The sequence below is a fragment of the Leptodactylus fuscus genome, chromosome 6 (assembly GCF_031893055.1).
Source record: "Leptodactylus fuscus isolate aLepFus1 chromosome 6, aLepFus1.hap2, whole genome shotgun sequence".
NCBI lineage: Eukaryota > Metazoa > Chordata > Amphibia > Anura > Leptodactylidae > Leptodactylus > Leptodactylus fuscus.
Window position 1 is genome coordinate 81,339,602 of NC_134270.1, and position 27,497 is coordinate 81,367,098.

Sequence of the window (27,497 nt, forward strand, 5' to 3'; positions counted from 1 at the left end):
CCATGGAATTAATGGTGCTATATAAATAAACAATAATAATAAAAATAACAACGTGCAGTCCCATGTATATATCACCCCTTCTTCAGTTTTCAACATGCAGTCCCATGTAAAAATCATACATCATATAGTACCATGTGAACATCACTCCTCAAACATGAATATCAAAAAAACAATTAAAATATAAGTCGCCCTCCCCTCAATGTGCAGTCCCATATAAATGGATGAATCCCTTCAGCCTTCTTTCAGTCCCATATAACCAAATTTACTCAGTCTCATGTAAACGTCACCACTTCTTTCAGCACCTTCTCATCACATCCAGTCCTATATAAACTCCACCACTCATCCTAGTTCATTGCCCCTCCCCGCCCACCATGATGTCCAGTACAAACACCCCCTCCCCCTCCCCCTCCCCCTCCCCCTCCCTCTCCCTCTCCCTAACTACACGTGCGCTGCACCCGCTTCCGTTTTAGTTACGGAATTATGGACGCTCCGCCCCTCCAGTGAGGCCCCGCCCCTTCCCGTGACATCATGCCTTCCAGGAACAGGCGTATCTTTATCGTAGATGGCCATTCATGTCCTGTTGTACAGGCAGTGAAGGAAGGAGGAGGGAATGGCACAGCCCACAGTACGCATGGAGGTCTGCGCACAGGAAGAGGACACTGTGCAGAGCACGGCCGCTGCAGGTGAGACATTACATGTCTGTTACACCAAAGCCGGTATACTGGCCACATAGGGAGCCCATGAGCAAACGTTAGGGGCAGATAGGGACCTGAAAGTGGCCCCATTTTATAGACAGGTTCACTGCAACTAGGAGGAGTCACAATGGAAGTAGGCAGGGCCAGCACAAGTAGCTCCTCCTTGTAAAGCAGTCCTGTGTAGGCTAGCATGTTATACTGAAACTGTAACTTACACAGAACTGCTGCCTCTCCCTCCATGTAAAGCAGTCCTATGTAAGCTGCCATGTGAGACTGTAACTTACACAGGATTACTGCCTCTCCCTCCATGTAAAGCAGTCATATGTAAGCTGCCATGTGAGACTGTAACTTACACAGGATTACTGCCTCTCCCTCCATGTAAAGCAGTCCTATGTAAGCTGCCATGTGAGACTGTAACTTACACAGGATTACTGCCTCTCCCTCCATGTAAAGCAGTCCTATGTAAGCTGCCATGTGAGACTGTAACTTACACAGGATTACTGCCTCTCCCTCCATGTAAAGCAGTCCTATGTAAGCTGCCATGTGAGACTGTAACTTACACAGGATTACTGCCTCTCCTTCCATGTAAAGCAGTCCTATGTAAGCTGCCATGTGAGACTGTAACTTACACAGGATTACTGCCTCTCCCTCCATGTAAAGCAGTCCTATGTAAGCTGCCATGTGAGACTGAAACTGTAACTTACACAGGACTGCTGCCTCCACTCTATGTAAAGCAGTCCTATGTAAGCTGCCATGTGAGACTGAAACTGTAACTTACACAGGACTGCTGCCTCCACTCTATGTAAAGCAGTCCTGTGTAAGCTCCTTGTGTGACTGAAATTATAACTTACACAGGTCTTCTGCCCCTCCCTCCATTTAAAGCAGTCCTATGTAAGCTATCACGTGAGACTGAAACTGTCAGGGTCCATTCACACAGAGTAAACACGCTCTTATTTTGGCACAATACACGTGTAAAGAATACACATGTGAAAAAAAATGCGTCATTGAAGTCAATGAGAGCCTAAATTTTCATGTGTATGCTTTACACGTGTATTGTGCCAAAATGAGCGCACGTTTACTCCGTGCGAATGGACCCTTAAAGAGGACCTTTCATCAGATCGGGCATAGGCAGTTTTATATACTACTGGAAAGCTGACAGTGCGCTTTAGAAAAGCTATTTCACACATAGCGTTTGTATGTAAATTGTCTCAGTAGTTTTTGAATGTCTGTTTTTATCCATATGCTAATTGTCCTTCTTCGTGCACTCCAGAAGTGTCTGTGAGCACCGCCTGCTATTCTCTATGTGTGTGAGAGCAGGGAGATGAGTCATCAGCACAGCAGCCTCTCAGCTCTCACACACATAGAGAATAGCAGACGGTGCTCACAGACACTTCTGGAGTGCACGGAGGAGGCTAAATAGCATATGAATAAAAAAAAATGGACTTATTCAAAAACTACTGAGGTTATTTACATACAAAAGGTAGGTGTGAAATAGCCTTTCTAAAGGCTATGCAAGTATGTGCTTAGCTAAAAATGACTTTTTGCAATGATAGAGCCCCTTTAAGGCTGGGGTTTTGCGGGGCATAAACGCTGTGATTTTTACAGTCAGGGTAAAGTGAATGGGATTTTAGCGAATCTCATACCCACTTTGCAATAAAAAACACGGTGTGGACATGCTGCGATTTCCAAAAATGGTTTCCCCATAGGTATAATTGAAGCAGAAAGTCTGCAGAGGAAACCTCTGCGAACTTTCTGCCTAAAGTGCTGTGGGAAAACACAACCACTAATCATGTCTCCTTTCTCATTTACAAGAACCTTCCAGGATCCTAATCCATCTTCAACAAGGTAAAGCCTTGGTATGGAGAGCAGAAGATGCACGCAAGATTCGGGAGGAGCATGGGCTGGTAGGAAACCTTGTTGGAGCACTAGTGAGAAAACCTAGGCAGAATACACGACTTGGCCTTCCCCTGCAACTTCTTCTTGAAGAAGCCAGACTACTGGTAGAAATTGGGGCAGCACGGCTACTACATCATTGTGTAGCAGAACAAGAATCCTCAATGTGTGAGGTATGTATTATTATTATGGACCAAGAAGTACAGAATTTGCACTATAGCAAATACTGTAATATGGAGATGCAACTGTTTACAGCTTCACTTAACTTGTTCTCTGCCATTGGCAGGGAGTAGGCTAACAGAAGCTATAACCACTTAGGCTAGGGCTTCACAATGTCATTAACCACCACTCTTGTTGTGTGACCAAAGATTGCCAAGTCATCCTGCAGCCCTGTACTGAAGTTGATCACTCCTGAAGTGTACAGCCAGTCAGATAATTTGGCCTTTACTCCTGCACGTTCCTGCTGCAGGGAAGTTAAAACGGCAACAGAACTCTGTCCTCAGAAAGACCAGAACACTCTGCCATTATCATTGTTAGAACACTGCTGTGAGGGAAGATCTTCTGCAACAAAGCCATTATTGTGACCTCTGGCTTGGGGGTCTATGAGTTGCAGCCATTACACTGGCCCTGATAAGCAGTTATGTTATTGCCATCAGAAAATGAGATGAGTTGGCTTTACTTTTTTATTAATGAAATGAATGATTACAGGATGAAGCAGACGCCTCCACTGCTGTAGATGAGAAGGAAGCCTATGCACAATTTCTGCACCATAGCTATGAAGAGCAGTGGAAACTGGCATTGCAAGAAAAGAAGCGCATATTGGAAGGCTTGTCAGGGAGGATTGCAAAAGATAGATGCAAGAGAAAAAGACAACGAGTTGAGCAAGAAGGTACATGGAACAGTGTTAGCCATGCTCGACCTGAATAATAACCTTAAATGGTAATACCTGTAATGGCACCTGTTATCATCACATCTTTTTTTTTTTTTTTTAATCTGTAGCTGTACACTGTGAAATCCAATGATGTGAGACTGAAAGAATTTTAAAGGGGGTTTTCCCATGAACCAGATCATATCTATTTGTAGATAATTAAGTTAAGCATTTTTTTGAAAATATAAGTAGTTAAAAGTTTTGCAGAGTTGTAAAATTTTTCTCTAACTAATTTAGTGATGACAGTCTGTTGTCTTGACCGGTTGCCCATGGATACGACACGAATGCAGAAACTTTCTATGGTCTGGGACTTGTCAGGAACCCAGCTATGATTTTCTTATTATAGCTGGTTATCAGGCAGGGACACTACATGTATCAGAAGATATCCCGGCCACAATAAGGAAATCATGGCAGATTTTCTGACCTTAGAAAAGTCCTGCATTCATGGTCGTATCTACTGGTAACCGATCAAGACAAGAACTTGTGACCACAAGATATTTTGAGAAAATCTTTAACCCCTTCCCGACATGCGCCGTAATAGTACGGCGCATGTCGGGTCTGTAACTATGGCGACCGCCCGGGAGCCGGGCGGCCGCCATAGTCGCCGGGTGTCTACTGCTTTAACCCCTTCCCGCCGATGGCATTTTTTGATTTTCCTTTTTCGTTTTTGACTCCCCTCCTTCTAAACCCCATAACTTTTTTATTTCTCCGCTCCCAGAGCCATATGAGGTCTTAATTTTTGTGGGACAATTTTTTCTTCATGATGCCACCATTAATTATTCTATATAATGTACTGGGAAGCAGGAAAAAAATTCAGAATGGGGTGGATATGAAGAAAAAATGCATTTCTGCGACTTTCTTACAGGCTTTGGTTTTATGGCATTCACTGTGCAGCCAAAATGACATGTCCCCTATATTCTGTGTTTCGGTACGGTTCCAGGGATACCAAATTTATATGGTTTTATTTACATTTTGACCCCTAAAAAAAATTCCAAAACTGTGTTAAAAAAATTTTTTTCTAAAAGTCGCCATATTCCGACGGCCGTAACTTTTTTATACGTAAGTGTACGGGGATGCATAGGGCGTCTTTTTTTGCGGGGCCGGGTGTACTTTTTAGTTCTACCATTTTCGGGAAATGTTATTGCTTTGATCACTTTTTATTCAAATTTTTATCAGAATCAAAACAGTGAAAAAACGGCGGTTTGGCACTTTCGACTATTTTTCCCGCTACGGCGTTTACCGAACAGGAAAAATATTTTTATAGATTTGTAGAGCGGGCGATTTCGGACGCGGGGATACCTAACATGTATATGTTTCACAGTTTTTAACTACTTTTATATGTGTTCTAGGGAAAGGGGGGTGATTTGAACTTTTAATTCTTTTTATATTTTTTTATATTTTTTTAAAAAAAAATTTAATTTTTTTTTTGCATTTATTAGACCCCCTAGGGGTGTTGAACCCCAGGGGGTCTGATCACTAATGCAATGCATTACAATGCTAATGCATTGCAAAAAAGCATCCTTTCTTTTGCAGGCTGCATAGACCAGCCTGCAAAAGAGAGGATTTGCAGACAAGCCTAGGAGCCTGTACAAGGCTCCCGGCTGTCATGGCAACGGGACGTCAGCCCTGGAGCATGCTCCAGGAGCCGGCGATCCCGGCCAAAATGGCGGCGCCCATGCGCTGCCGGGAAAATGGCGCCTCCGGCGCCTTTGATCGCAGCGCCGGAGGGGTTAATGCCTCCGATCGGTCCGGGGACCGATCGGAGGCATTAAAGCCGGTTGTCTACTGCTTAAAGCAGTAGACACCCGGCGGCTATGGCGGCCGCCCGGCTCCCGGGCGGTCACCATAGTTACAGACCTGACATGCGCCGTACTATTACGGCGCATGTCGGGAAGGGGTTAAGCAGTAGACAACCGGCTCTAATGCCTCCGATCGGTCCCCGGACCGATCGAAGGCATTAGCCCCTCCGGCGCCGCGGTCAAAGGCGCCGGAGGCGCCATTTTCCCCGGTGGCGCAAGGGTGCCGCCATTTTGCCCAGGATCGCCGACTCCTGGAGCATGCTCCAGGGCCGACGTCATGTTGCCATGACAGCCGGGAGCCTGTACAAGGCTCCCAGGCTTGTCTGCAAATTCTCTCTTTTGCAGGCTGGTCTAGGCAGCCTGCAAAAGAGAGGATGATTTATTGTAATGCATTGCATTAGTGATCAGACCCCCTGGGGTTCAACACCCCTAGGGGGTCTAATAAATGCAAACAAAAAAGTAAAAAAAAATATAAAAAGTATTAAAAGTTCAAATCACCCCCCTTTCCCTAGAACACATATAAAAGTAGTTAAAAACTGTGAAACATATACATGTTAGGTATCCCCGCGTCCAAAAACGCCCGCTCTACAAATCTATAAAAATATATTTCCTGTTCGGTAAACGCCATAGCGGGAAAAATAGTCAAAAATGCCAAACCACCGTTTTTTCACTGTTTTGATTCTAATAAATATTTGAATAAAAAGTGATCAAAGCAATAACATTTCCCGAAAATGGTAGAACAAAAAAGTACACCCGGCCCCGCAAAAAAAGATTTGGGGTTTAGAAGGAGGGGAGTCAAAATCGAAAATCAAAAAATGCCATCGGCGGGAAGGGGTTAAAACTCCGCAAAATGTTTAATTACTTATATTTGCAAAATGATTAACTTTTAACTGTCTACAAATTTAAAAATAGGAATACCCCTTTAGGCTAAGGACCCATGGGCCGTATACGCAGCACTACAGCGCTGCAGGAAACGCTGCGTGAACGCATTGCGGTTCTTTCCGCAGCGCTTTTAAGAGAAAGTTCAAAGTTTTCTTCTGCGGACTTTCTCTTAACATTATATCTACAGGAAAGCCGCCGGCATTACCGTAGATATAATTGACATTCTGCGATCTTTTCCGCAAAGTGGGGATGGGATTCGCATGAATCCCATCCACTTTGCAAGCACTATACAATGCCATGAATTTTCCCGCAGCGTCTCAGCTGCAGGCAAATAACGGCGTTTCCGGCCCGTGGGGCCCCGGCCTCAATATCAGAATGTGTTCATTACTACGGCATTGGAGAGATGAAACTTGCAATCTGAAATCTCACTCACATGCACTAGTATTTGCTTAAATGGCTAAATATATATATATATATTTTTTGTACAAGAATACTAATAACTGTTGCAGAGCAGAAGTTGTTGGATTCCATTGACTGTAGCTTTAATTGGTAATCGTAGATCCTATACAACTTTAATGTGACCAGTGAATGGCCTTTAGTTTATGTGCCACATTCTTCTTTCTTTAGGTTTTGTGTATTAATTCCTGTCCATTTGCATGATGTCTGCCTACTGTAAATTAATGGGAACATTTCTAATTACATGCATAGACCTATTTGGACTTTGCTTAGTGGTGTACAGTTGTACAGGCTGGACTCCAGGCTGATTGATTTTATTCACACAAATGTATTGGGGCATATGTGCCAGCTTTATCACAGTGGTTGATGCTGGTACAAGTCTACAAATCTGGTACATTTTTAGATTATCCGGTCTAAATTTATATCCTTTATAAGACCTAATGTGAAAATGCAGATTTTTTTTATGTTGCAGATGTTGTTACATTTTTGTGAGACAAATCAAGGAGTGGATTGAGGAAAAGATAGAAGTATAATAACTTCCTATATATCTGTCATTCCTCTTGTAACCATTCTTGGTTTTGGCTCAAAAAAACACAACAAAGTCTGCCACAACAAAAAGCTGCATTTCTGCAACGTGGGGCCTTAGTAGGATTTTGATGCAATTCTGACACACATTGTTGCATGTCAAGCTATCCTCCTCTTGACAAGCCATTCTCTTTTCATGCTAAGACACTTTCTGTCAGATAAGGCACATGAAGGGTCCTGGATATAGGACCCTTGAGTATTGAGGAGCTTATAGTAATAGGTTTAACCGGTTAAGGACCAGGCCCAAAAGTATGTTAAAGACCAGGCCTTTTTTTTCAAAACTGACATGTGTCACTTTAAATGGCAATAACTTTGAGACGGTTTAACTTACACAAGTGGTTTTGAGACTGTTTTTTTCGTAACACATTATACTTCATGTTAGTGGTAAATATTAATCAATATTTGTGTATTTATTTATAAAAAAAACTAGGAAATTTGATGGAAATTTGGAAAAAATTGCAATTTTCAAAATGTGAAATTCTCTGCTTTTCAGGCAGATAGTCATACCACCCAAATACATAAATAAATATTATCTCCCATATCTCTGCTTTATATCGGCATCATCTTTTGATTGTCTTTTAATTTATTTTGGACGTTACAAGGCTTACAAGTGTAACAGCGATTTTCTAGATTTGCAAGAAAATTCCCCAAACCAATTTTTTAGGGACCGCTTCAGTTCTGTAAGGAATTATAAAGGCCTGTATAATAGAAACCCCCATAAATCACCCCATTTTCAAAACTACACCCCTCAAATTATTCAAAACAGCATTTGGGATGTTTGTTAACCCTTTAAGTTTTTCATAAGAATAAAAATAATATGGCAGTGAAATTTAGACATTTTATTTTTTTTCATTAATACATTCATTTAGACCTAAAATTAACACATTCACAAAGGGTTAAAGGAGAAAATGCATCTCACATTTTGTTATGCAATTTCTCCCGTGCACAGAAATACCCCACATGTGGGCGTAAACTGATTTTTGGGTACACAGCTGTGCATGGAAGGGAAGGAGCGACACTGGGTGTGTGAACAGCAGATTTTGCTGGAATAATTTTCAGGCACCATGCCTCATTTGCAGAGCCCCTAGAGTACCAAAACAATGGAAACCCCCCAAAAGTGACCCCATTTTAGAATCTACACCCCTCACAGAATTCATCAAGGGGTATAGTCAGCATTTTGACCCTACAGTTGTTTCACAGATTTTACTAACATTGGGATGTGTAAATGAAAAATTACTAAAATGTCACTTTATCCCCAAAGTTTTAATTTTCACAAGGGGATAAAGGACTAAAAGCCCCCCACAGTTTGTTAAACAATTTCTCCTGAACACGGCAATACCCCATGTGTGGCCATATTCTGCTGTATGGGTACATGGCGGGGCTTGGAATGGAAAGAGCGCTATTTGGCTTTTGGATGGCAGATTTTGCTGGAATAATTTTAGGTGCCATGTCTCATTTGCAGAGCCCCTAGAGTACCAATACAGTGGAAACCCCCTAAAAGTGACCCCATTTTGGAAACTACACCCCCCACAGAACATATTAAAGGGTAGAGTGAGCATTTTGACCCTACAGCTGTTTCACAGATTTTATTAACATTGGGGCATGAAAATGAAAAATTACTTTTTTTCCAATAAACTGTCAATTTAGCCCCAAATTTTTCATTTTCACAAGAGGATAAAGGGGAAAAAGCTCCATAAAGTTTGTTAAACAATTTCTCCTGAACACAGAAATGCCCCATATGTGGTAATAATCTGCTGTATGGGAACATGGTGGGGCTCAGAATGGAAAGAGAGCTATTTGGCTTTTGAAGGACAGATTTTGCTGGAATATTTTTCAAGTCCCATGTCGCATTTGCAGAGCCCCTAAAGTACCAATACAGTGGAAACCCCCTAAAAGTGACCCCATTTTGGAAACTACACCACTCATAGAATTTATCTAGGGGTATACTGAGCATTTTGGCCTCACAGCTGTTTCACAGATTTTATTAACATTGGGATGTAAAAATGAAAAATTACTTTTTTTCCCAATGAATCGTCCATTTAGCGCCATATTTTTAATTTTGCAAGTAGTTAAAGAATTAAAAGCCCCCCACAGTTTGTTACAAAATTTCTCCTGAACACGGCAATACCCCATATGTGGCCATAATCTGCTGTATGGGTACATGGTGGGGCTCAGAATGGAAAGAGAGCTATTTGGATTTTGGAGGGCAGATGTGGCTGGAATAGTTTTCAGGTGCCATGTCGCATTTGCTGAGCCCCTAAAGTATCAATACAATGGAAACCCCCCATTGTGACCCCATTTTAGAAACTACACCTGTCAAGGAATGAATCAAGGGGTATTATCATTTTGTGCCTAAAATGCTTCCAAAAAATGAATGTCCAAAATGAAAATTTAAATTTTGAAAGAAATATGCCATTTCGGTGCCCCATACATTGCACCCACTTTGTGTTGTCAGAGACCTGCACTCCTAAAACTATTAAGGGGCCATCCCGAGGGGCAAAAAATATATATATGTGGGTGTAAACTGCTGCTTGGGCACACAGGAGGGCTCAGAAGGGAAGGAGCACTGCGCTTTTTAGCTTTTGGGGTACAGATTTAGAGGGACTTTCTGGGGGCCATGTTCCTTTTGGAGAGACCTGGAGGTAACTGTAAACCCCATTTTGTAGGGGCAAGTTTAGGGTCTCTGCAAAAGTGTCATGGCATCCAAAAACCAAACCGTCTGCGCTCCAAAAACCCAATAACCCTTCTTCCCTTCTGTGTCCGGCTGTGCCCTAATATCAGTTTATACCCACATATGACATTACGTGCATTATCCCGGGTACACCAGTGTCATATATGTCATACATGTGGCATAAACTGCAGTTTTGGCGCACAGCAGGGCGCAGAAGGGAAGGAGCGCGATGAGGCTTTTGGAGTACAGATTCAGATGTTTGGTATCTGGACGCCATGCCATGTTTGTAGAGCCTGTAAGGTACCAGAAAAGTGGATTCCCCAAAGGAGTGACCCCATTTTGAAAACTGCACCCCTCAAAGAATTTCTCAGGGGGTGTAGTGAGTATTAGTATCCCGGACATGACTGCACAGCGGATGGCGAAGAGGGAATGTGTAAGCGGTGCGGAGTACATTGCAGACACCAAATTCCCTACTATGTCCCAGTAGCTCCTATGATTGGGGGAGTCACTCTGGGGCTCATTTTGGGGGTCACTTCTGGTGTCTTTCCCTTGTAAACTGTAAATCTGGGGTGTCTCCTGAAGTACACTGACACAGCTTATACATTCCCTTCCTGACGCCGCCAGTTGTATTCTAATAATTTGGCGATTTTGGGTTTTTTTGTCTTCACATTGGTAGATGCTATATTTTCTTTATTCTTTTGGTGACGCGGCCATATAAGGGCTTGTTGTTTGCGGGATGTGATATATTTTGTAATGACACCATTTTTGGGTGCCTACAACATACTGAATACATTTTATTAACTCTTTCTTGCTGGATTTAAAAAAAAATAAAATCCTGGCATTGAGTTGTACCCTTTAAATTTTTCGCCATGCAGCGCACAGTAAAAGTAACATGTTCCCTTTATTCTGCGGGTCGGTACGGTTACGGCGATACCTCATTTATAGTATTTTTTTATGCGATACTAATTCTGCAGAACAAAAACACATTTGGGGACATAAATCAGTGATTTTTGCATCGCCATCTTATGAGAGGCGTAACATTTTTATTTTTCGGTTGACAGTGTTGGTTGAGGGCTTATTTTTTGCGGGACAACCTGCGCTTTTTATTGGTACTGTTGTGGGGTGCATATGATTTTTTGATCACTTTTTATAGCATATTTTGTAAGGTGATATGGTGAAAAATCACTACTTCTGGCGGGTTTTTTCCGGTTTTTTTTTCAGATGTACACCGTATACATTAAATATTATTTCAGTTTTATTGTACAGGTTGTTACGGACGCGGCGATACCAAATATGCATTGTTTTTATTAATTTTTAGTACTTTTTTATATAGTTCATTTTGTATAGAGAAAAAGGGATTTTTGGGCTTTATAACTTTATTACTTTTTTCATACACTTTACTTTTTTTTTAACTTTTTTTTTTTTTAACTTTTTCATGTGTCCCTTTAGGACACTTGAATCAGTTGATGCTTTCATGAAAGCATCAACTGATTTTGTATAGTAGCTTGCAGGACACGAGCAGGACATGAGCCTGCTCGTGTCCTGCAAGCTGCAGAGGAAGTGAGACACATCGCTCACTTCCTCCATCAGTCGGCAGGATCAACCAGGTATGTGGGGGCTCCGGTAGTCTGAGGTCACTGGCCAGACCCCAGACTACCTTTTACTGACATCGGCACCCCCCGATCTCGCCGCGGGGGGTGCCGATCAGCTTCAATATGCGGCGGATCCCTTTCGATCGCGCCGTGATGTTTCACGGCACGATCGAAAGGGTTAAAACGTTCAGTCGGAACTGAGTCCGACTGAATGTTGTTGAGGGGGTGGTTAGGTGTCAGTAACACCTAACCCCTGCCCTCCCCCCGCCCCACCCCCTGCCTAGTGAGTCTCTGAAGACCGGCCGTAAATTTACAATCGGCTGGTCTTAGAGACCAGGACTGCTGGCCGTAAATTTACGGCCAGCGGTCCTTAACCGGTTAATGCAGTGTAAGGCACATTCATGAGGCCATTCATGTAATATTGGAGTGACATGCACACATGCCTCATTGCCATAATGCAACCTGAATGTCAGCATATCACAATGTGTCCTCATCAGGAAAACTACTGTTTACCTCCATGTAAATTTGGGCATACAGTATTGTCACTGCACCGGATTTCCAGAAGTGCCATGTTTGGAGTCTGTGTGACATGAATGTGATTGTCTTCATGAGATGTATTAAATATTCTTGCAATTACAGAAGAACCAACGGTGTCATCTTCTCAAGGTCCTATTAAAGAACTGCTTAACCTAGAACAGACCTTCAGCTACCCAAAGGAAGCAATGATGGTGCAGATCCCTACTGCTCGGCTACGGCCTGATAATGTAGAAGAGGTGGATATACAAGAATCATCAGAGTGGCCGTATCCAGGCCAGAAGAATCATGAAGCGCGCTACAGGGTTTTCAGGGATCTTTGGCAGAAGGGCTACTACATTACCAGCGGTGGCAAGTTTGGAGGAGACTTTCTTGTCTATCCAGGTATACTGTTCCTGTCAACACTTTATTCAGAACCCCCCCCCCCCTTTTTTTTTTTCTCTCTCTATTGGTGGTTATTATAGTGCAGTGATGGCGAACCTTTTAGAGACCGAGTGCCCAAACTGCAACCCAAAACCCACAAAATTTTCGCGGAGTGCCAACACGACAATATAGACTTAATACTATGCGGATCCACAATTGCGGACAGTTACTGACCAAAAATTACAGTCATGTGGGGCTTTACAGAGCTTTCAATAATACAAACAACGTTGTACTGAAATGTAAAGGTCTCGGCATTTGGTACTTTGAACAATTAATTTTCACTATTTACATCGCACAGGATCTGTTTTATAGTTACCGTGTAATATTCTTACATCCTGTACTAATATCACGTCTGCTATAAAACAGATACTGTGTGATATAAATAGTGAGGGGACCCCAGACAGTATTATATGCTCTGCAGTGGGCCCACCACACAATATTATATTCTCCACAGTACCACAGTAGCCCCCCAGTGTTATATGCTCCGCAGTAGGTGTCCCCCCCCCCCCCCCACAGGATTATATGCTCCACAGTGGCATCCACACACAGTATTGTGTGCTTATAAATAGGCCCCCCCCCAGTATTATATGCTCTTTAGTACACCCCCCAGTATTATAAGCCACCCCAGTATTATAAGCCACCCCAGTATTATAAGCCACCCCAGTATTATAAGCCACCCCAGTATTATAAGCCACCCCAGTATTATACACCCCACCCAGTATTATAAGCCCCCCCAGTATTATACACCCCACCCAGTATTATAAGCCCCCCCAGTATTATACACTCCCCCCAGTATTATAAGCCCCCTCAGTATTATACACTCCCCCCAGTATTATACACCCCACCCAGTATTATAAGCGCTCCCCCCAACATCATATACACAGTGAGCCACTCTCATACTCACCCCTGAAGAGCCGCCAGCATCCACCTTCTTGTCACTGGCGGCACTGATGACGTCATCGCGCCCGCGTCGGGGCAGAGGTCAAACTCTGCAGCCAGTGTAGGCCGCGGTTGCGCGATCCGCGGCCTACCCTGACAGCTTTCAGCTGTATGTGCATTTGCACATACAACTGAAGGCAGTGATCGCTCATCAACGGGGAATCCTGTACCGGATTCCCTGTTGGTGAGCGATCCGGGCGACCGCACGCGTGCCAGCATGGAGGGCTCTGCGTGCCCTCTCTGGCACGCGTGCCATAGGTTCGCCATCACTGTTATAGTGGAATTTTAGAAATCCTTAAACATTTATGAGACAATGGTAAGTTTATAAAAGGTGGTATATAGGAAATTAAGAGGACCTGATCTATTGCCTCCCCCAAACGTAATTATGGGGTTCTCTTTACTGCTACCAACATTTTTTCTGTAAATGGATGTCTCATGACAGAGATGCTATAATTGTGCTGTAATGTTACAATGTTAAAAGATGTTTAAGGAGCTTTCTTATGCCCCCTGATGCTTATCCAGTTCCATCTACTTTGACACCAGGTGTTGTCCTAAACATGGTACGAAGTCCAACATATTTCCAAATAGATCAGACAGATAAGTAGAAGGTCTTAAAGGGAATCTATCATTGGCAAAATCAATTTTTTTAAAACGCATATATTCAGATAGCCTTTATAAATGCTATTCCAGGCATACTTTTACTTTGTTCACTCTCACAGCGGTTTTTTCATAAATTAAGTTTTTATCCATATTTAAATGAGCAGCATGGAGCACCGGGACATTATCCCTGTGCTCTGAGTACGGCTGCATCATCCAAATCCTCATCTTGGCTGTTTCAATAACATCTGATGTGTGTGATCCAAAGCTCACAAATTGCACTGTATGCAGCTCATTTACATATGGATAAAAACTTGATTTTTGATAAAAAATGCTGAGAGGATGAACAAAATAAAGGAATGCCTGGAATAGCTTTTATAAAGTCTATGGGTGGGTTCACATCTGCGCCTGGTCTCTGATTTAGTCAATCCGGCCGATTTCCGTCTTCTGCCCTGTGAAACTGGACAGGAGACAGCCGCGTTTCTGTCTCCTGTCCAGTTTCGCGGGGCAGAAGATGGAAACCGGCTGGATTGGCTAAACCGGAGGCCGGGCACAAATGTGAACCGACCTAGGTCAAACACATCACTTTAGTAGATTCGGAGAGAAACCATTTTGAAGTTTTATGGAAATGAGGTAGTTGGCTGACCTTCAGCTCCATGGAATCGCTGCTGTTTCCATTCAACCCCTACCATCTGCCAGCACCACATTGTGCAGTGAGAGTTGATTTTTGCCATTGCTATGACATTAACCATCCTACTTGAGAAGCCAGAACTCCCAGAACTGAAGCCCTGCCCTCATTTGCATTCAATGATGTTGAATTTTTTTTTCTTCTCCCCCTCAAAAGCTAAAAAAGTGACAAATACAGTGTTGGCGGTTGAATATGCTTGAGGAGAGGCGGTGGAGTCCTTTACAAATACATTTTTATGATTGTAAAATGATTTTTGCATGTTAATTTGTCTTCTATGTCTGTCAAAATTTGAATATTGTTGAAGCTGCAAAAGGGTTGTTATTCCAGAATAATTTTTAGATACCTAGCAGGGGCTAAATGGTGCACATTGTATTGAGCATTGGATATGACTAGTGTTGAGAAAATAATATTTGATCGAATACCTAGCCACTACAGGAATGCGTGTAATCGGCCGAACACCAAGGGGTTAAACGCATCGAATCCTCGACGCGTTTAATCTCTTGGTGTTCGGCCGATTACACGCATTCCTATGGTGGCGAGGTATTCAATCGAATACTATTCGCTCAACATTAGATATGACCAAAATAGTCACCTACTGTACGAGGAATATGGCCTTCCCTTTTATGTATACATACGGATTAATTTTTATTTTTTGTGTGTGTTTTCATGTAAAAAAAAAATAATTTACTGCATATTTGCATTTATGTAACAGTGTTTTTACTTCTTTTTGTTTCCTTCAGGAGATCCAATGCGCTTCCATGCACATTACATTGCAATCTGCTTACCACAAGAAGAGGAGATTGCCCTGAGTGACATTATCACTGCAGGACGATTGGGCACAAATGTGAAAAAGACAGTTCTGCTGTGTTCCTCCAACCAAGTGGGACAAGTAAAGTACACATCTCTACAGTGGTCAGGTTTGCAGTGACGTGTTAGCCTTAAAACAGTATTCTAATTTCTGTACTTAATGAAACTGCATTCTCCAGTCTTCTGTCCCAAAACTGAAGCCTTTAAAAAATGAAAATCTTCCATGAATGCTGCTTTTGGGAAGAAGGCACAGAGTTCAGAAGAATCTGTATGGTTTCTGAGAATCTATTATGCTTCAGCTGGATTGAAGAAGATCAATTAGTCTCCAAATAAAATTCTCAATGTTTTTTTTTTTTTTCTTCTTTCCTTTACACTATGTACCCAGTAGATACAATTTTTAGTTATAAAAAGAAATTAATACTTAAAATGTCAGCTCTTATATAATAACAAAATTCCTTGTTTACACGTTTTGAAATATGGGTTTTAAAGGGAACCAAAAAATACAACGGGGTTGATTTATTAAGACTGACATAGCGTACAGCAGACTTAATAAAGGTCCCAACTGGCACAGGGCAAGAAAGGCCTTTATGAAGAGGCTGTAGTTTTTCGGCCACATGTCCCTGTGCCAGACTGGAAATCTATGTCAATTAGGAAATCGTAGATTACCATAACCCACACCAGAAAACTGGCGCGAATTATAATGAAGCTATTGGGCTGAGGCATCCCTGCCCACATTCACACAAAGTGGGGAGTGAGGCATGGATTGGGGCTTGTAGGATACATTTGGCGCAAGGGTCTTGCACAAAATGTATTCCACTATAGCTCCCCATATATAAGGATTGTTGAATTCCCCTCAAAGTTTTACCTATGCTTGCAATACATTTTATCAGTTATTAAAGGGAATTTGTCATGTTATACATGTAGTCCTATCTGCAAGCTGAGCAGGCTAATATATTGCTTTTTGTGAAAAGTGAGCAGTCTTATTTAGGGTAAAAAATATGCAAATCTATTCTCCAGGATGTAAGTGATTGACAAGTATGACTCGCCTTCACACAAGCACGATTTCTATTTCCATATATGCCTATCTTAAAGGAAATCTGTCACCAGAACCCAGCATATCAATCCAGTCCTGCAGAGACATGGGTTAGGGTCACCTGTATCAAATAGTGTATTCCCCCTGTGAATGTGTTTCCATTGCTGAGATACTGCCTTTTGTTTTAATGCAAATTAGCTCTTTGGAGCAACGGCAACACCCACAATGTTCCAAAGAGGTAAGTACAAAACAAACCTTGTTGCTCCAACAAAAACAGCAATATCTCTGCAACAAAGGCACCGATTCACAAGGCTAAAATGCCACTTAATTTAGGTGACCCTACCCTATCTGCTGGGATGGGATTTTGTGACACTCCCTTTACTTCCATTCATTTTACTAATTGACAGTGTTTATCAAATTTTGTAGAAAGTGAATAAAACACTTGCATCCATATTTATGTTTCTCAAAGTGGCTGTGTTGATGTTGGGACATACCTGTGCAGAAACCTACATCAGATATATCTGACTTCTCCCTGTGCCAGCTGGATTATTTATTCCGTTTACTTAAAGGGGGTTTTCGGGCAAAAAAAAAATCATATACTAAAAAAGGTCTGTTCGTGCTATTAATAGGTTAATAAGTGCACCCAAATACCTAGCAGTGTTTTGAGTGATTTCTGGGTTTCTCTGGGAGCTATTCACATTTTCTGCATTGGATTACATGGGTAGCTTCCTGTTCTTTTATCCTATAACTACCAAGATGCATTGTGGTTTACTCAGAGCTAACTCACCACCTCCCTATCTCACTCCTTCCTCCCACACACTGCCCTTCCCTGTTTCACTAGTTAGTCCACCCACTACTCCTTCAGCAGATAGCTTTAGACTTTTAATTCTCACTCAATAACCTTCTCCTTTGGCTGTAATATTGTAATCACATCTGTATATCATTATTACAGTCACACAGAAAAAGTTTCAGGACAACAATGAATTTGTCATGCTTTTTTGGACTTTTGGTAAACACACATATATATATATATATATATATATATATATATATATATATATATATATATATACGTACATGAATTGTATAATATGCTCCATATTGGCTCCCTGGGGTGCGGATATCCTTTACAGCAGGGGTAGGAAATTTTTATCTGCAAAACTATATAGAACAGTCTATTCAGCTTCTGCTCTGGTGTTGGATATGAAAAAAAAGTATGGTGACTTATAGCAGATGCACTGTGGATTTTCTGTTCCAAACTTGCACGTAAAAAAATATTCTGCAACATAACTAACATTACCAGCTAAGTGGATGAGATTTTATAAAATTTCATACACATACTGCAGAATAAAAAAAAAATAAAAATCCTTGCACGAAATCAATTTGTTTCAAATTTTTATAACTGATTTCACTCTTTGCAATGCGCAGCAATTTCACTATGAATTTTGCATCAAAACTACACCATTTGATGTGTGTTTTTTTGCTGCTATGGAAAATCTGCAACCTTGCGTGAACATTGCCTAAAATTTCATACTACATTGACTCCAGATATATGAATAGCATTAAACTTGATCACTTGCTGGAAAGCTATTTAATACATCTGAATGCCTGTAAAGATGTATGTGCTAATTGGCGGAAGTGTCTGCAATATATCTGTCAGGTAAAGAAACAGGGTAAGTTCAGACTGGGTTTTTTGGTCCGGAACCTGAGGCGGAGGCCGGCAAAAATGGACAGCCCTTTTAAATCAGCCAGGGGCATTGCATAAAACAAACAAAATGCATACTCACCTGCCCCCAATGTTCTGGTGTCCTTCCACGTGTCCTGGTTCTTCTGCTCTACTGGTTTCTCCTGGGTCTCTTCCAGAGTTCCGTTGAAGCTGCTGATTAGCCTCAGGAAGAGTACCCATAATGACACAGGTATGGACATTGCAAGCCCTTCACAGATTGGCCTCCTCAGTCACATGGCTGCTGAAGCCAATCAGTGGAACTCCGAAAGAGACCTGGGAGAAGCCACCACAGCAGAAGAACTGGGACTCATGGGAGGACACCAGAGCATCGGGGTACAGGCGAATAAGCATTTTGTTTATTTTATTCAATGCTCCCGGCTGATTTTAAAGTTAAAAGGCTTGTCCATTTTTTTCCTGGACCATTCCCATAAGAGTGAGTTAAATGTGCCAGTCTGAATAAAACACAGTCTCCTCTACTACATGTAAGCCACAAAAGTAATTTAACAATATAGTAGAGCTGAAGGATTAATCAAATTAGATTATTAGGCTCAGAGCATTTCAGGTGATTCTCTTTTATTCTAAAACTACACAGGCTAGAACAGTATAAATTTCCCATAGAGCCTCCTACCGTTTCCCTGAAAATAAGACAGTGTCTTATATTAAATTGTCGTCCTAAATATAGGACCTGTCTTATTTTCGGGGGATGTTTTATTACAACCGGCAGTCATACCGGAACTTCCTTAGCATGACTGCCGGTTGTAGTTAGTGTGGGGTGGGGGGAGGTATCCTACTTACCTTTCCCATCTTCATAGCAGCGCTGGTGCTTCTGTTTGTCCTGGCAGTGGTGGGTGGGGCTTAGCGATCCTTCGGGGGGCAGGGCTTAGCGATCCTCAATTCACTGACAGCCTCTTCAATTGTGTATGCCGGCAGCTGCCTCTGGGATGAGCTGGGAGAGCTCATCCTAGAGCAGCAGGGACAGAGGACACAACAGCAGAGGCAGCAGCCGGATTTCCTTTGCACACCGAGCACATCGCAGTGTTCAGTCGGCTGCAAAGATTTTTAGGCATGCCCTATTTTCAGGGGGTGCCTTATATTAGGCAATTCAACAGAACAGGGCAAGTGTCCTTAATGGTACAACACCTTTATGTCTCACTGTACACCCTCCATCAGCTAGCAATCTATTCCATGCAGGCTTTCTCTTCCAGCCACTGGAAATGACTGACAATGGTTGGGGGTTAAGACGAAGAAGACTGTATATAATAGATCCAGCTTCTCTAGTGCCAGCTCACTGAACTTTAGTGTGGTTTTTTTTTTTTTCTCCCTTATTTTTAAACATTAAAATAGAATAGAAAATTGTCCATAAATTATTTTTTTTCTTTTAATGTTTTTGGAAAAAATCACCCAGCTCTACAATATATTATATACATGTTTATGATAAATTCTCACTTGGGCTATTAATATTGTAAATTTCTGATGGTAAGAACCATGTTGGGACAACTTTTGAGTTTCTGGTAATATTTGTGTCATAAATACACACATTATATATCATGGCCGTTTTAAACCAGTGATGTTTCTGGAAATAATTCAGAGAGCACTGCAGCCTTAGTGTCACATGTCAGGGATAACTGTTTGAAGTGACCCTCCCCTCTCTCATTTTCTTTATCTCTTACATAGTCCCATACACAGTAACATTCAGCGAGAGGCAGAAACAGCTCTCAATACAGAAACGAGAGTGGAAAAAAATGCAGAATTTCACAGAAAGGACTCAAAATTTGTTAATAAAGTACATTACAAAATGTATTTACGACACAAATACTGCCAAAAAAACAAAAGTTGTCGAAAAGTTTAATTACGCTTTAAATGTTGAAATGAGACTACTAAAACGGCAGGTAGATGCAACATGTTTCTTAGAAAACAGAAGACTTAAAGACTAGAGATGAGTGAGTACTATTCGAAACGGTAGTTTCTAATAGCACGCTCCCATAGGAATGAATAGGAGCGGCCGCGTGCCGGCTGCGTCCATTCATTCCTATGGGAGAATGTTATTCGAAATGGTAGTTTCGAATAGTACTTGCTCATCTCTATTAAAGACCATAGCCTACACAAAATCCTGTATTTTATAAGAGGCACTTTGTAGCAAGATAAAGTGAGCTGCGGAATCTGCATCGCATGATAGAGCACAAACCTTTCATTGTAGAAAATTGTTGAAATTTGTCTAAAAACCCAACACATTGGAAATGAAGTAGGCATGCTTTAGGGATTACAAAACGGCATCACTTGTATGTGCATATTAAATAAACCCTCAGATGAGGGTACAGTCGTATAAGGCAGTCACATCAATACCAGCATTGATTAGTAAGATTCAGCCTCAAATGTTATGAGAAAAGTGACAAATAGTCCATAATGATAGGTGATGAATATCTTCACACACTGATGGTACGAAATACATTGAAACCAGATAGAGCTGTGCTAATGACCACTCCTGGGCACTGTGGATGCCAGTGTAACTCCTTAATGTCCTTTTCTCCTTGGTGGACAAACAGCAGCTGTGGCGGTATGGCTTGCAATGTAGGATCTTCTGTTTCACCCTCCTGATCCTGATCTCTTTCCACTGCAAGATCCCACTGAGTTATCTGATCATCAGCACCAGCAGCTGCAAATACCCCGCTGTCTGTAGGATGCCACTCAACAGATGTAATTGGGGCTGTGTGCTGCTTAAACTTGGCCACACTTACCCCTTTCTGTGGAAAAAAGAAATAACCACTTGAGTCAAAACATTGACTAGAGCAGCATTCTGGAGTGTTATTTAAAAGGGTGTTGTCCCACGACATGTACAAGTGTCTGGGACCCCAGTTTTTGAGACACATGAAGTACAAGTGTCTGCTAGATATGGGTATCTAGCAGACATTTAGTACAATATCTGAATATACTATAAGTGTCTCAGATAAGTTAAAGGGGTGTTCCTATCTACTAACATTTTTTAAAAATATATTTTAATCAACTTAACTTCTTTTTTAATAGAAAACAGGCTGTAAAAAACAGTTTCACCCGGAGAGAATAAAACGCTCACCGGCGCTCACAGCCAGCAGAAGACAGAAACCTAAGTATGGAGACCGAACGCTGGTGTGAACCCAGCGTAAGAAAGATGAGATTCCAAAATTTAAGAGCTAGCTATAAAAGAATCTGAGATACCACTACTTAAAAATACAGTCAAGAATTTCAAGTTAACATGCAGCAGTTTCATAAAAAAAAAAATATATATCACATTTCTGACCATGTTTTTAATTATTGATAACTCTGATAATTCTGTTCTAGTTCTTAAATCTTGGCATCATAAGAGAATCTCATCTTTCATATGATCCCAGAACCATCTTTCTAGGTGGTATAAAACCATAGATACAGCCCTTTGAAGTAACCACCCCCTTTTGGTAAATGCTTCAGCTGTGCATATCTACAATATAACTTTGTACAGACTTTCCCTAGTAACAGCTTGGTTAGAAGGTTGGTAAGAAGATTACTACAGCCGGTTTTATAATAAAAAGGAATTTACACCCTCCTCCCCCACCCCTCCACGGGGTCACCTTACAGAAATTGTATCATTAACTTAGTATGGTGTAATAAGTCTACCATACAACACTCACCTGAAACTGGCGCAAATCCCAAATCTTCAGGACACCATCATCTCCCCCACTGACAATAAAAGGCTCATGTTTGTTCCAGCTGATCACATTGACATCACTTTCATGAGCCTGGTTGGCTGTCAACATGCATGCTTTATTAGGAGCTGCTCTGACATCCCAAATGCGGATGGAAGCATCGACTGAACAAGAGGCAAAAACCTGTAAAGGACATTACAGTCATTCAATGTTCCTTATATGATTGATTGAATTATTGACAAATTGAAAATGATTCTAACATGAAAATAATTATGATTTTTACGTAGTGTGAAGGTTCTGTGTCCCCATTTACCAGGGCAGAAGGAGTCCATTCAATTCAATATCCAATGGTCTAGTCAATGTGGCTTAGCTGTAGTACCAGACACTACCACACAGATGTGGAACAAGCAGCAGGTAGCAATGTGTTAGTGGTGCACAAATAATGAGAAAATGACCACTCTCCCAGCTTTGTAACCAACAGAACAAAGGTAGGAGTGCACCCCAACACTACCTAATGAAAGGTTATACCGAAAACGTTACACTGCTATTACAATACTATACATGCAAAGAAATGCTTATTAGATCTTGTGATAAGTAAAAGACTTGTGAAGAAGAACAAATCTTGGAGTGCTGATCTAACTTATTGCCACACAGAAGCTTATGTGCTGGTACTGCAGTGAAAGACAAGTCACTTGGAAAGTCACATCAATCAAGATATGCACAGGTTAATGAGAATACGAGACTGAAAACTGCACTGTGAAGATTCAAGCAAAAAGAAGAAGAGCTTTATATTACACAAGTGGAAGAAACATGTTCCCTTTTTATGTCATAAATAACACTGGCCAAAGCCTCTGAGATATTACACTACAGCCTGCTTTTAAGAAATCTTGCCATTGCTGTACACTGCCACTGTGATTTAACAAATTGCAGTATATTTCTGGAGAAAAGTGCCATTAATTGGAAGGAACATTCTTGCTAAACTTATATACACATATAACTTAGAATACTAATAAGTGAGAAAGTGAGGATTTGTGTTACCGTAGGTTCAGTTGGTGACCACTGTAGATCCTCCACAGACTTTGTATGACCAGTGAAAGGCCTTTGGTCAATATGCCATGATCCTCCTTCTTTAGGATTCCATAAATGAATGTTCTTGTTACAGTCCCCAGTGACCAATCGGCCTGCACAGAAAGAGTTAATCATATGAAAAACCCCACCTCTAAATCGTAATGGTCCTGTCTCCCTAGACAAGTCTGTTTTAGCAAATACATTTATCACCCATTACATAACTGTGGAGCCTCTTCTCTTACAATTCTGCAATATGCCTTTATCTATTATTCATCATATAAATTTATGTAAGCAGAGCAGTATTTCATGGGGAATTGTTTACTAATACAGACATGTTGAGAGAGTTGGCATCCTCATTAAGGTGATTAAACACACATATACATTTCCTACCTGCTATCTTTGGAGACCAGTCCATGGCGAATCCCTCAGTCATATGACCAGAAAATGAGAAGACTGGTTTGATCTTAGCTTGGTCTTCTTTGAGAAATGCAGCTAATGTTTGTGAGTCAGACACGGCCGCTAGCTGCTTCTGGAGATCATAGATTTCTACTTGACCCTTCTCTGACCAAACTGCAGCTACTGGAGTGTCCATGAGCGTAGAGACCTAAAATATATTATATAAAAAAAAGAGGCTGCATTGGTTTATCATTTGACAACAGGATATTCTACTTTATACTGGGAGACTTAGCACTTGCATTCTACTAGGATTACTGTGGAAATATCACAACTATCACTATGTCTGATACTGGATTAACTATTCATGTAACAGCTGAGGAACAAATAATACATACCAGATGAAAAGCATCCCTGAGTGATAGCCCTGAGAACTGCTCCTGTATAACCAGTCATAAACATTATTATAACCTCGTCCAACTATCCCATACACACACACCCTCAGTTCTGCCAAGCAGTGCAAGTGTATGGAATACAGAGAAGGGAGGAAGCAGGTGCCAGACTCCTCTGGCGGAAATTTATGTCTCCAAGAACAATCATTTGCGCAATACACATCCAATATTTATTGCAGTTTTAGAAAAGGAAATTTACATGCATCTAAGCAACATAGAACAGGAAAGGATTTGACATACATTCTTTGCATACAATACACATACAACATTACCCTTGAAAAAACAAGCATTAAGTGTTGATCACACATGCTGAGACAAGGGTTCAATAATAATCCCAGGCAAATGTTGCTATTTTATTTGGTGCATCTGTATTCTCTCTAAAGGCACAATACAGTATGGAACAAAAATCTATGAAATCAGTAAGTAAAATATAGTCTCCCCGTATCTGCCAAAAAAGATGTTTTTCTTTTCAGAGGCACCATCTTAAAAATTAGACCCTACAGGACACTTAGGACCTACGACAGTTTGCAGACAGATGAACACCATCTGTCATAAATGGACTCATCATAGAAAAGTCTAAAGCAGGGGTCAGTAACCTTTGGCACTCATGCTGCTGAGAAACTACATTTCCAAACATGCTCCATTCACTTCCAAGAAGTTCCAAGAACAGCAGAGCAAGTATGCATGCTGAGAGTTGTAGTTTTACAACAGCTGGAGTGCCTAAAGTTGCTTACCCCCTGGCCTAAAACAAGTTGTCGTATTGTATTTACCCGAAGTCTGTTAATTCCCCCATAGTGTGGAACCATAGCCAACTCTAACTGCGGCTTCTTCTCTTCTTCGTCCTCATCTTCACTTTCACTGCTATCAGAATCTGATTCACTGCTCTTCTCTTTGCTGGTGCGGTGCAGATTGTGCATCTTCATCACTAGTAACCTGGATAACATATGAAAGAACATACAAAGCATACAATCACTGTCATCTAGTAAATAGCCCTAGGAATCACTAATCATTCTTACAATAAGCACAATAATCTATGATGGACCCAACAAAACTTCTACAGAGATCCAGATGTCAAATGCATACATTATGACAATACAAAACCTATCAAAGAACTGCAGACCAAAGGTCATCAATGAATACTAAGCAGCACCCCCAAACGCATCTGGACGGCTGCTTAAAGGGAATCAGTGAGGGTCTTTTTCCCCCAACCTAAACTGGCCTCATGAAGTAATTCCCTTTCCATTGGTGCCCTTCTGTAAATCTTTCTGCTGCAGCAAAATGAAGTTATAAATGTTTAAAGCATAGTCATATGTAAATTATCTTAAAGGGAGTCTATCATTGGCTATAGTGATTTTTAACTAAGCATATATTTGCATAGCCTTTAGAAAGGCTATTCCAGACATACATTGTATTCGTTAATCCTCCCAACCGTTTTTAAATTAATATGCTAATTAGCCACCATGGTGCACTCCGGAAGTCTTCGTGATGCTCTCTGAGCACTGCTTGTATGATATGTGTAAAGAAGGGGGAGGTGAGAGCCGGGAAGGTTGGTTGTGTCATCAGCCTTCCCTGCTCTCACCTCCCCTTTCTTTACACATATCATACCAGCAGTGCTCAGAGAACATCACACAGACTTCTGGGTGCACCATGATAATTAGCATATTAATTAAAGTGGGCTAATTCAAAAACGGCTGGGAGGATTACTGAATAAAAGGTATTCCTGAAATAGCCTTTCTAAAGGCTATGCAAATATACGCTTAGTTAAAAATCACTATAGCCAATGATAGAATCCCTTTAGTAGTCAGGTTGGGTGGGAGCAGCTTCAGTTTAGTCACGCTGTCTGCTTGCTAATCATGTTCTTACGGATATCTCTCTTGGGATATCAGATAGTAAGGGGACTATGAGTTAAATGTCAATCATGCTCACAAGGTGTGAATAGCAAGCAGACAGCGTGACTAGGTTGAAGCTGCTGCCGCCTACTGTAACTGCTTAGGATAATGTACATATGGCTTTTTATGCTTTCAAACATTAATAATTTCACCTTTCTGCAGCGGAAAGATTACAGAGGGTACGAATGGAAAGGGAATTACTTCAATCTGCACATGGTGCGACCAGTTTATAGTGGAAAAAACAGCTGACAGGTTCGCTTTAAAAGGGTTATACCACAAAAATTATTTATCCCCTATGCATTGGACAGGGGATGAATTGCTGATTGGGGAGGAGGAGTCTCCTGCAAACCCCACTGATCATGAAAACAGGGTAGTTCTCACAACCGGTAAAAGTAGTTCTCACATCAGAGTACCCCTGTGAATGTAGCCATGGATTTGTAAGGCACCCCAATGCTCTATTCACTTCAATAAGATCGCCAGAGACAGCAAAGTGATGTACTTTGACTATTTCCGGTGCTCCTATTGAAGTGAATGGAGCAACTATGTGAATAGTCTAACTAAGCAAATAAACCATGAGTTCTAATGAGCTATTTCCTGAGGAAGACGAAAAAAAAAAAAAAAAATACAAACTTGGGGATGAGAAATAGCCACTGCCAAAAAACTCTAAGATAGAAATGTTTCTGATGAGATTCAGTCCTGTTTCTGCTGAATCTACGGCTAAGACACTATTACTGGGTATCTAAAGAATAAGAAAGACAAAAAAAACCTGATTCAAGTTATAAAGAAGGAAGGTTTTGCTGACATTGGCATCATGACCTCATCTTATCCTCACTATGCATTTGCTGTGCAGCAGATCCTATTGACGTATATAATGTGACTGTCAGGTTTCCACAGCAGAAACCTCCAATACTAGTGTGAACAGAGCTAAAGAATAAAATAGCAACCAGCACCTCTCACTTCAGAAGGGCTCTATGGAAAGCAGAAGCCACATCCTGACTGGTGACTCTCAGCAGCTCCAACACCTTCCCAACCTATTTCTAAGTTCCCCCAAAGTTTTACCATAGTGTACCTGTTGCCTTGTGCAGTGTCAGCCTGCGTCCCTGCACAGAGATACAAGGTCAGGGGGTATTCTGAACGGTTGTCCCCTAAACTGTCCGGAATAACATCGAAACTCAGGCATGGTGACCCTAGAAAGTGATGACACAGAAGATCATGTACAGAGCAGCTCAGGGAGCACAGCACATCACCCGCAGCCTTGTAATGGCAGCCCGCTCGCAGGACTACAGTATATCTCCTCACCAGTCTGCGCCTGGTGATAGAGCACATAGGCATCATGATCCATCACCAGCTCCTCTCCCTCCTTTAGGGGCTCCACGCCCGGCAGATACACTCTCTGAGGACCTTCGTCTTTCCCTTCGTCCTCGTTTTCCTCCATAATCTCATCATCGTCGTCGCCTTCATCCTCCTCACTCTCGGTCCCTTCCATATCTTCATCTTCTCCTTCTACAGTATCTCTCCATGTGGGTTCTCCCTTGTTAGCCATCTTGGAGTAGTCCTAACGTCACTTCCGGTGGCTTCAGCAAAACCACGTATATTCTCCGGAAGTTTTTTTTTTTTTTTTAAATAAAGAATCTTTATGGACAACTTGACAAATACTCCGGATGACCGTGCAGAGAAACCCTTGTAAATGCTGCCTAGGGTTGAGTAAGCAGAGCAGGTTAGCTTATAACGTATACACAGGAAATAAACCTAGTGTATTCTATCAGTTGTCTCTGTAGCTGAATACAAGCT

General features: G+C 41.5%; 2 protein-coding genes across 3 annotated transcripts; one reads left to right on the forward strand and one right to left on the reverse strand.

The window, feature by feature from the left end:
• Positions 1-531: 531 nt before the first annotated feature.
• TSEN34 (tRNA splicing endonuclease subunit 34) lies at positions 532-17,493 on the forward strand. Of its 2 annotated transcripts, none has more exons than XM_075280320.1 (5): positions 532-683; positions 2,508-2,761; positions 3,297-3,477; positions 12,141-12,419; positions 15,423-17,493. In XM_075280320.1, exons 1-5 carry the CDS (start codon positions 611-613, stop codon positions 15,608-15,610), a joined length of 975 nt encoding a protein of 324 aa, XP_075136421.1. In that variant the 5' UTR covers positions 532-610; the 3' UTR covers positions 15,611-17,493. The 2 variants fall into 2 exon arrangements, with proteins under 2 accessions (XP_075136421.1, XP_075136423.1); XM_075280322.1 differs by having other exon boundaries at positions 12,168-12,419.
• A 2,161-nt stretch (positions 17,494-19,654) lies between these two features.
• Positions 19,655-27,281, reverse strand: GRWD1 (glutamate rich WD repeat containing 1). Its single transcript, XM_075280272.1, has 7 exons — positions 27,006-27,281; positions 26,776-26,893; positions 24,588-24,750; positions 23,363-23,576; positions 22,943-23,085; positions 21,890-22,087; positions 19,655-20,989 (listed from the first exon to the last, which is right to left on the reverse strand). Exons 1-7 carry the CDS (start codon positions 27,247-27,249, stop codon positions 20,672-20,674), a joined length of 1,398 nt encoding a protein of 465 aa, XP_075136373.1. The 5' UTR covers positions 27,250-27,281; the 3' UTR covers positions 19,655-20,671.
• Between the last annotated feature and the right edge of the window lie 216 nt (positions 27,282-27,497).

Bases quoted from the DNA above. Each gene is read 5' to 3' on its own strand.
- TSEN34 (XM_075280320.1), top strand. From the start codon at position 611: ATGGCACAGCCCACAGTACGCATGGAGGTCTGCGCACAGGAAGAGGAC. The intron at 2,762-3,296 runs GTATGTATTATT...GAATGATTACAG, and splicing joins AAGAATCCTCAATGTGTGAG to GATGAAGCAGACGCCTCCAC. The intron at 12,420-15,422 runs GTATACTGTTCC...TGTTTCCTTCAG, and splicing joins AGACTTTCTTGTCTATCCAG to GAGATCCAATGCGCTTCCAT.
- GRWD1 (XM_075280272.1), bottom strand. From the start codon at position 27,249: ATGGCTAACAAGGGAGAACCCACATGGAGAGATACTGTAGAAGGAGAA. The intron at 26,894-27,005 runs GTGAGGAGATAT...ATCACTTTCTAG, and splicing joins CTATCACCAGGCGCAGACTG to GGTCACCATGCCTGAGTTTC. The intron at 23,577-24,587 runs GTAAATACAATA...AATATATTTTAG, and splicing joins GGGGAATTAACAGACTTCGG to GTCTCTACGCTCATGGACAC.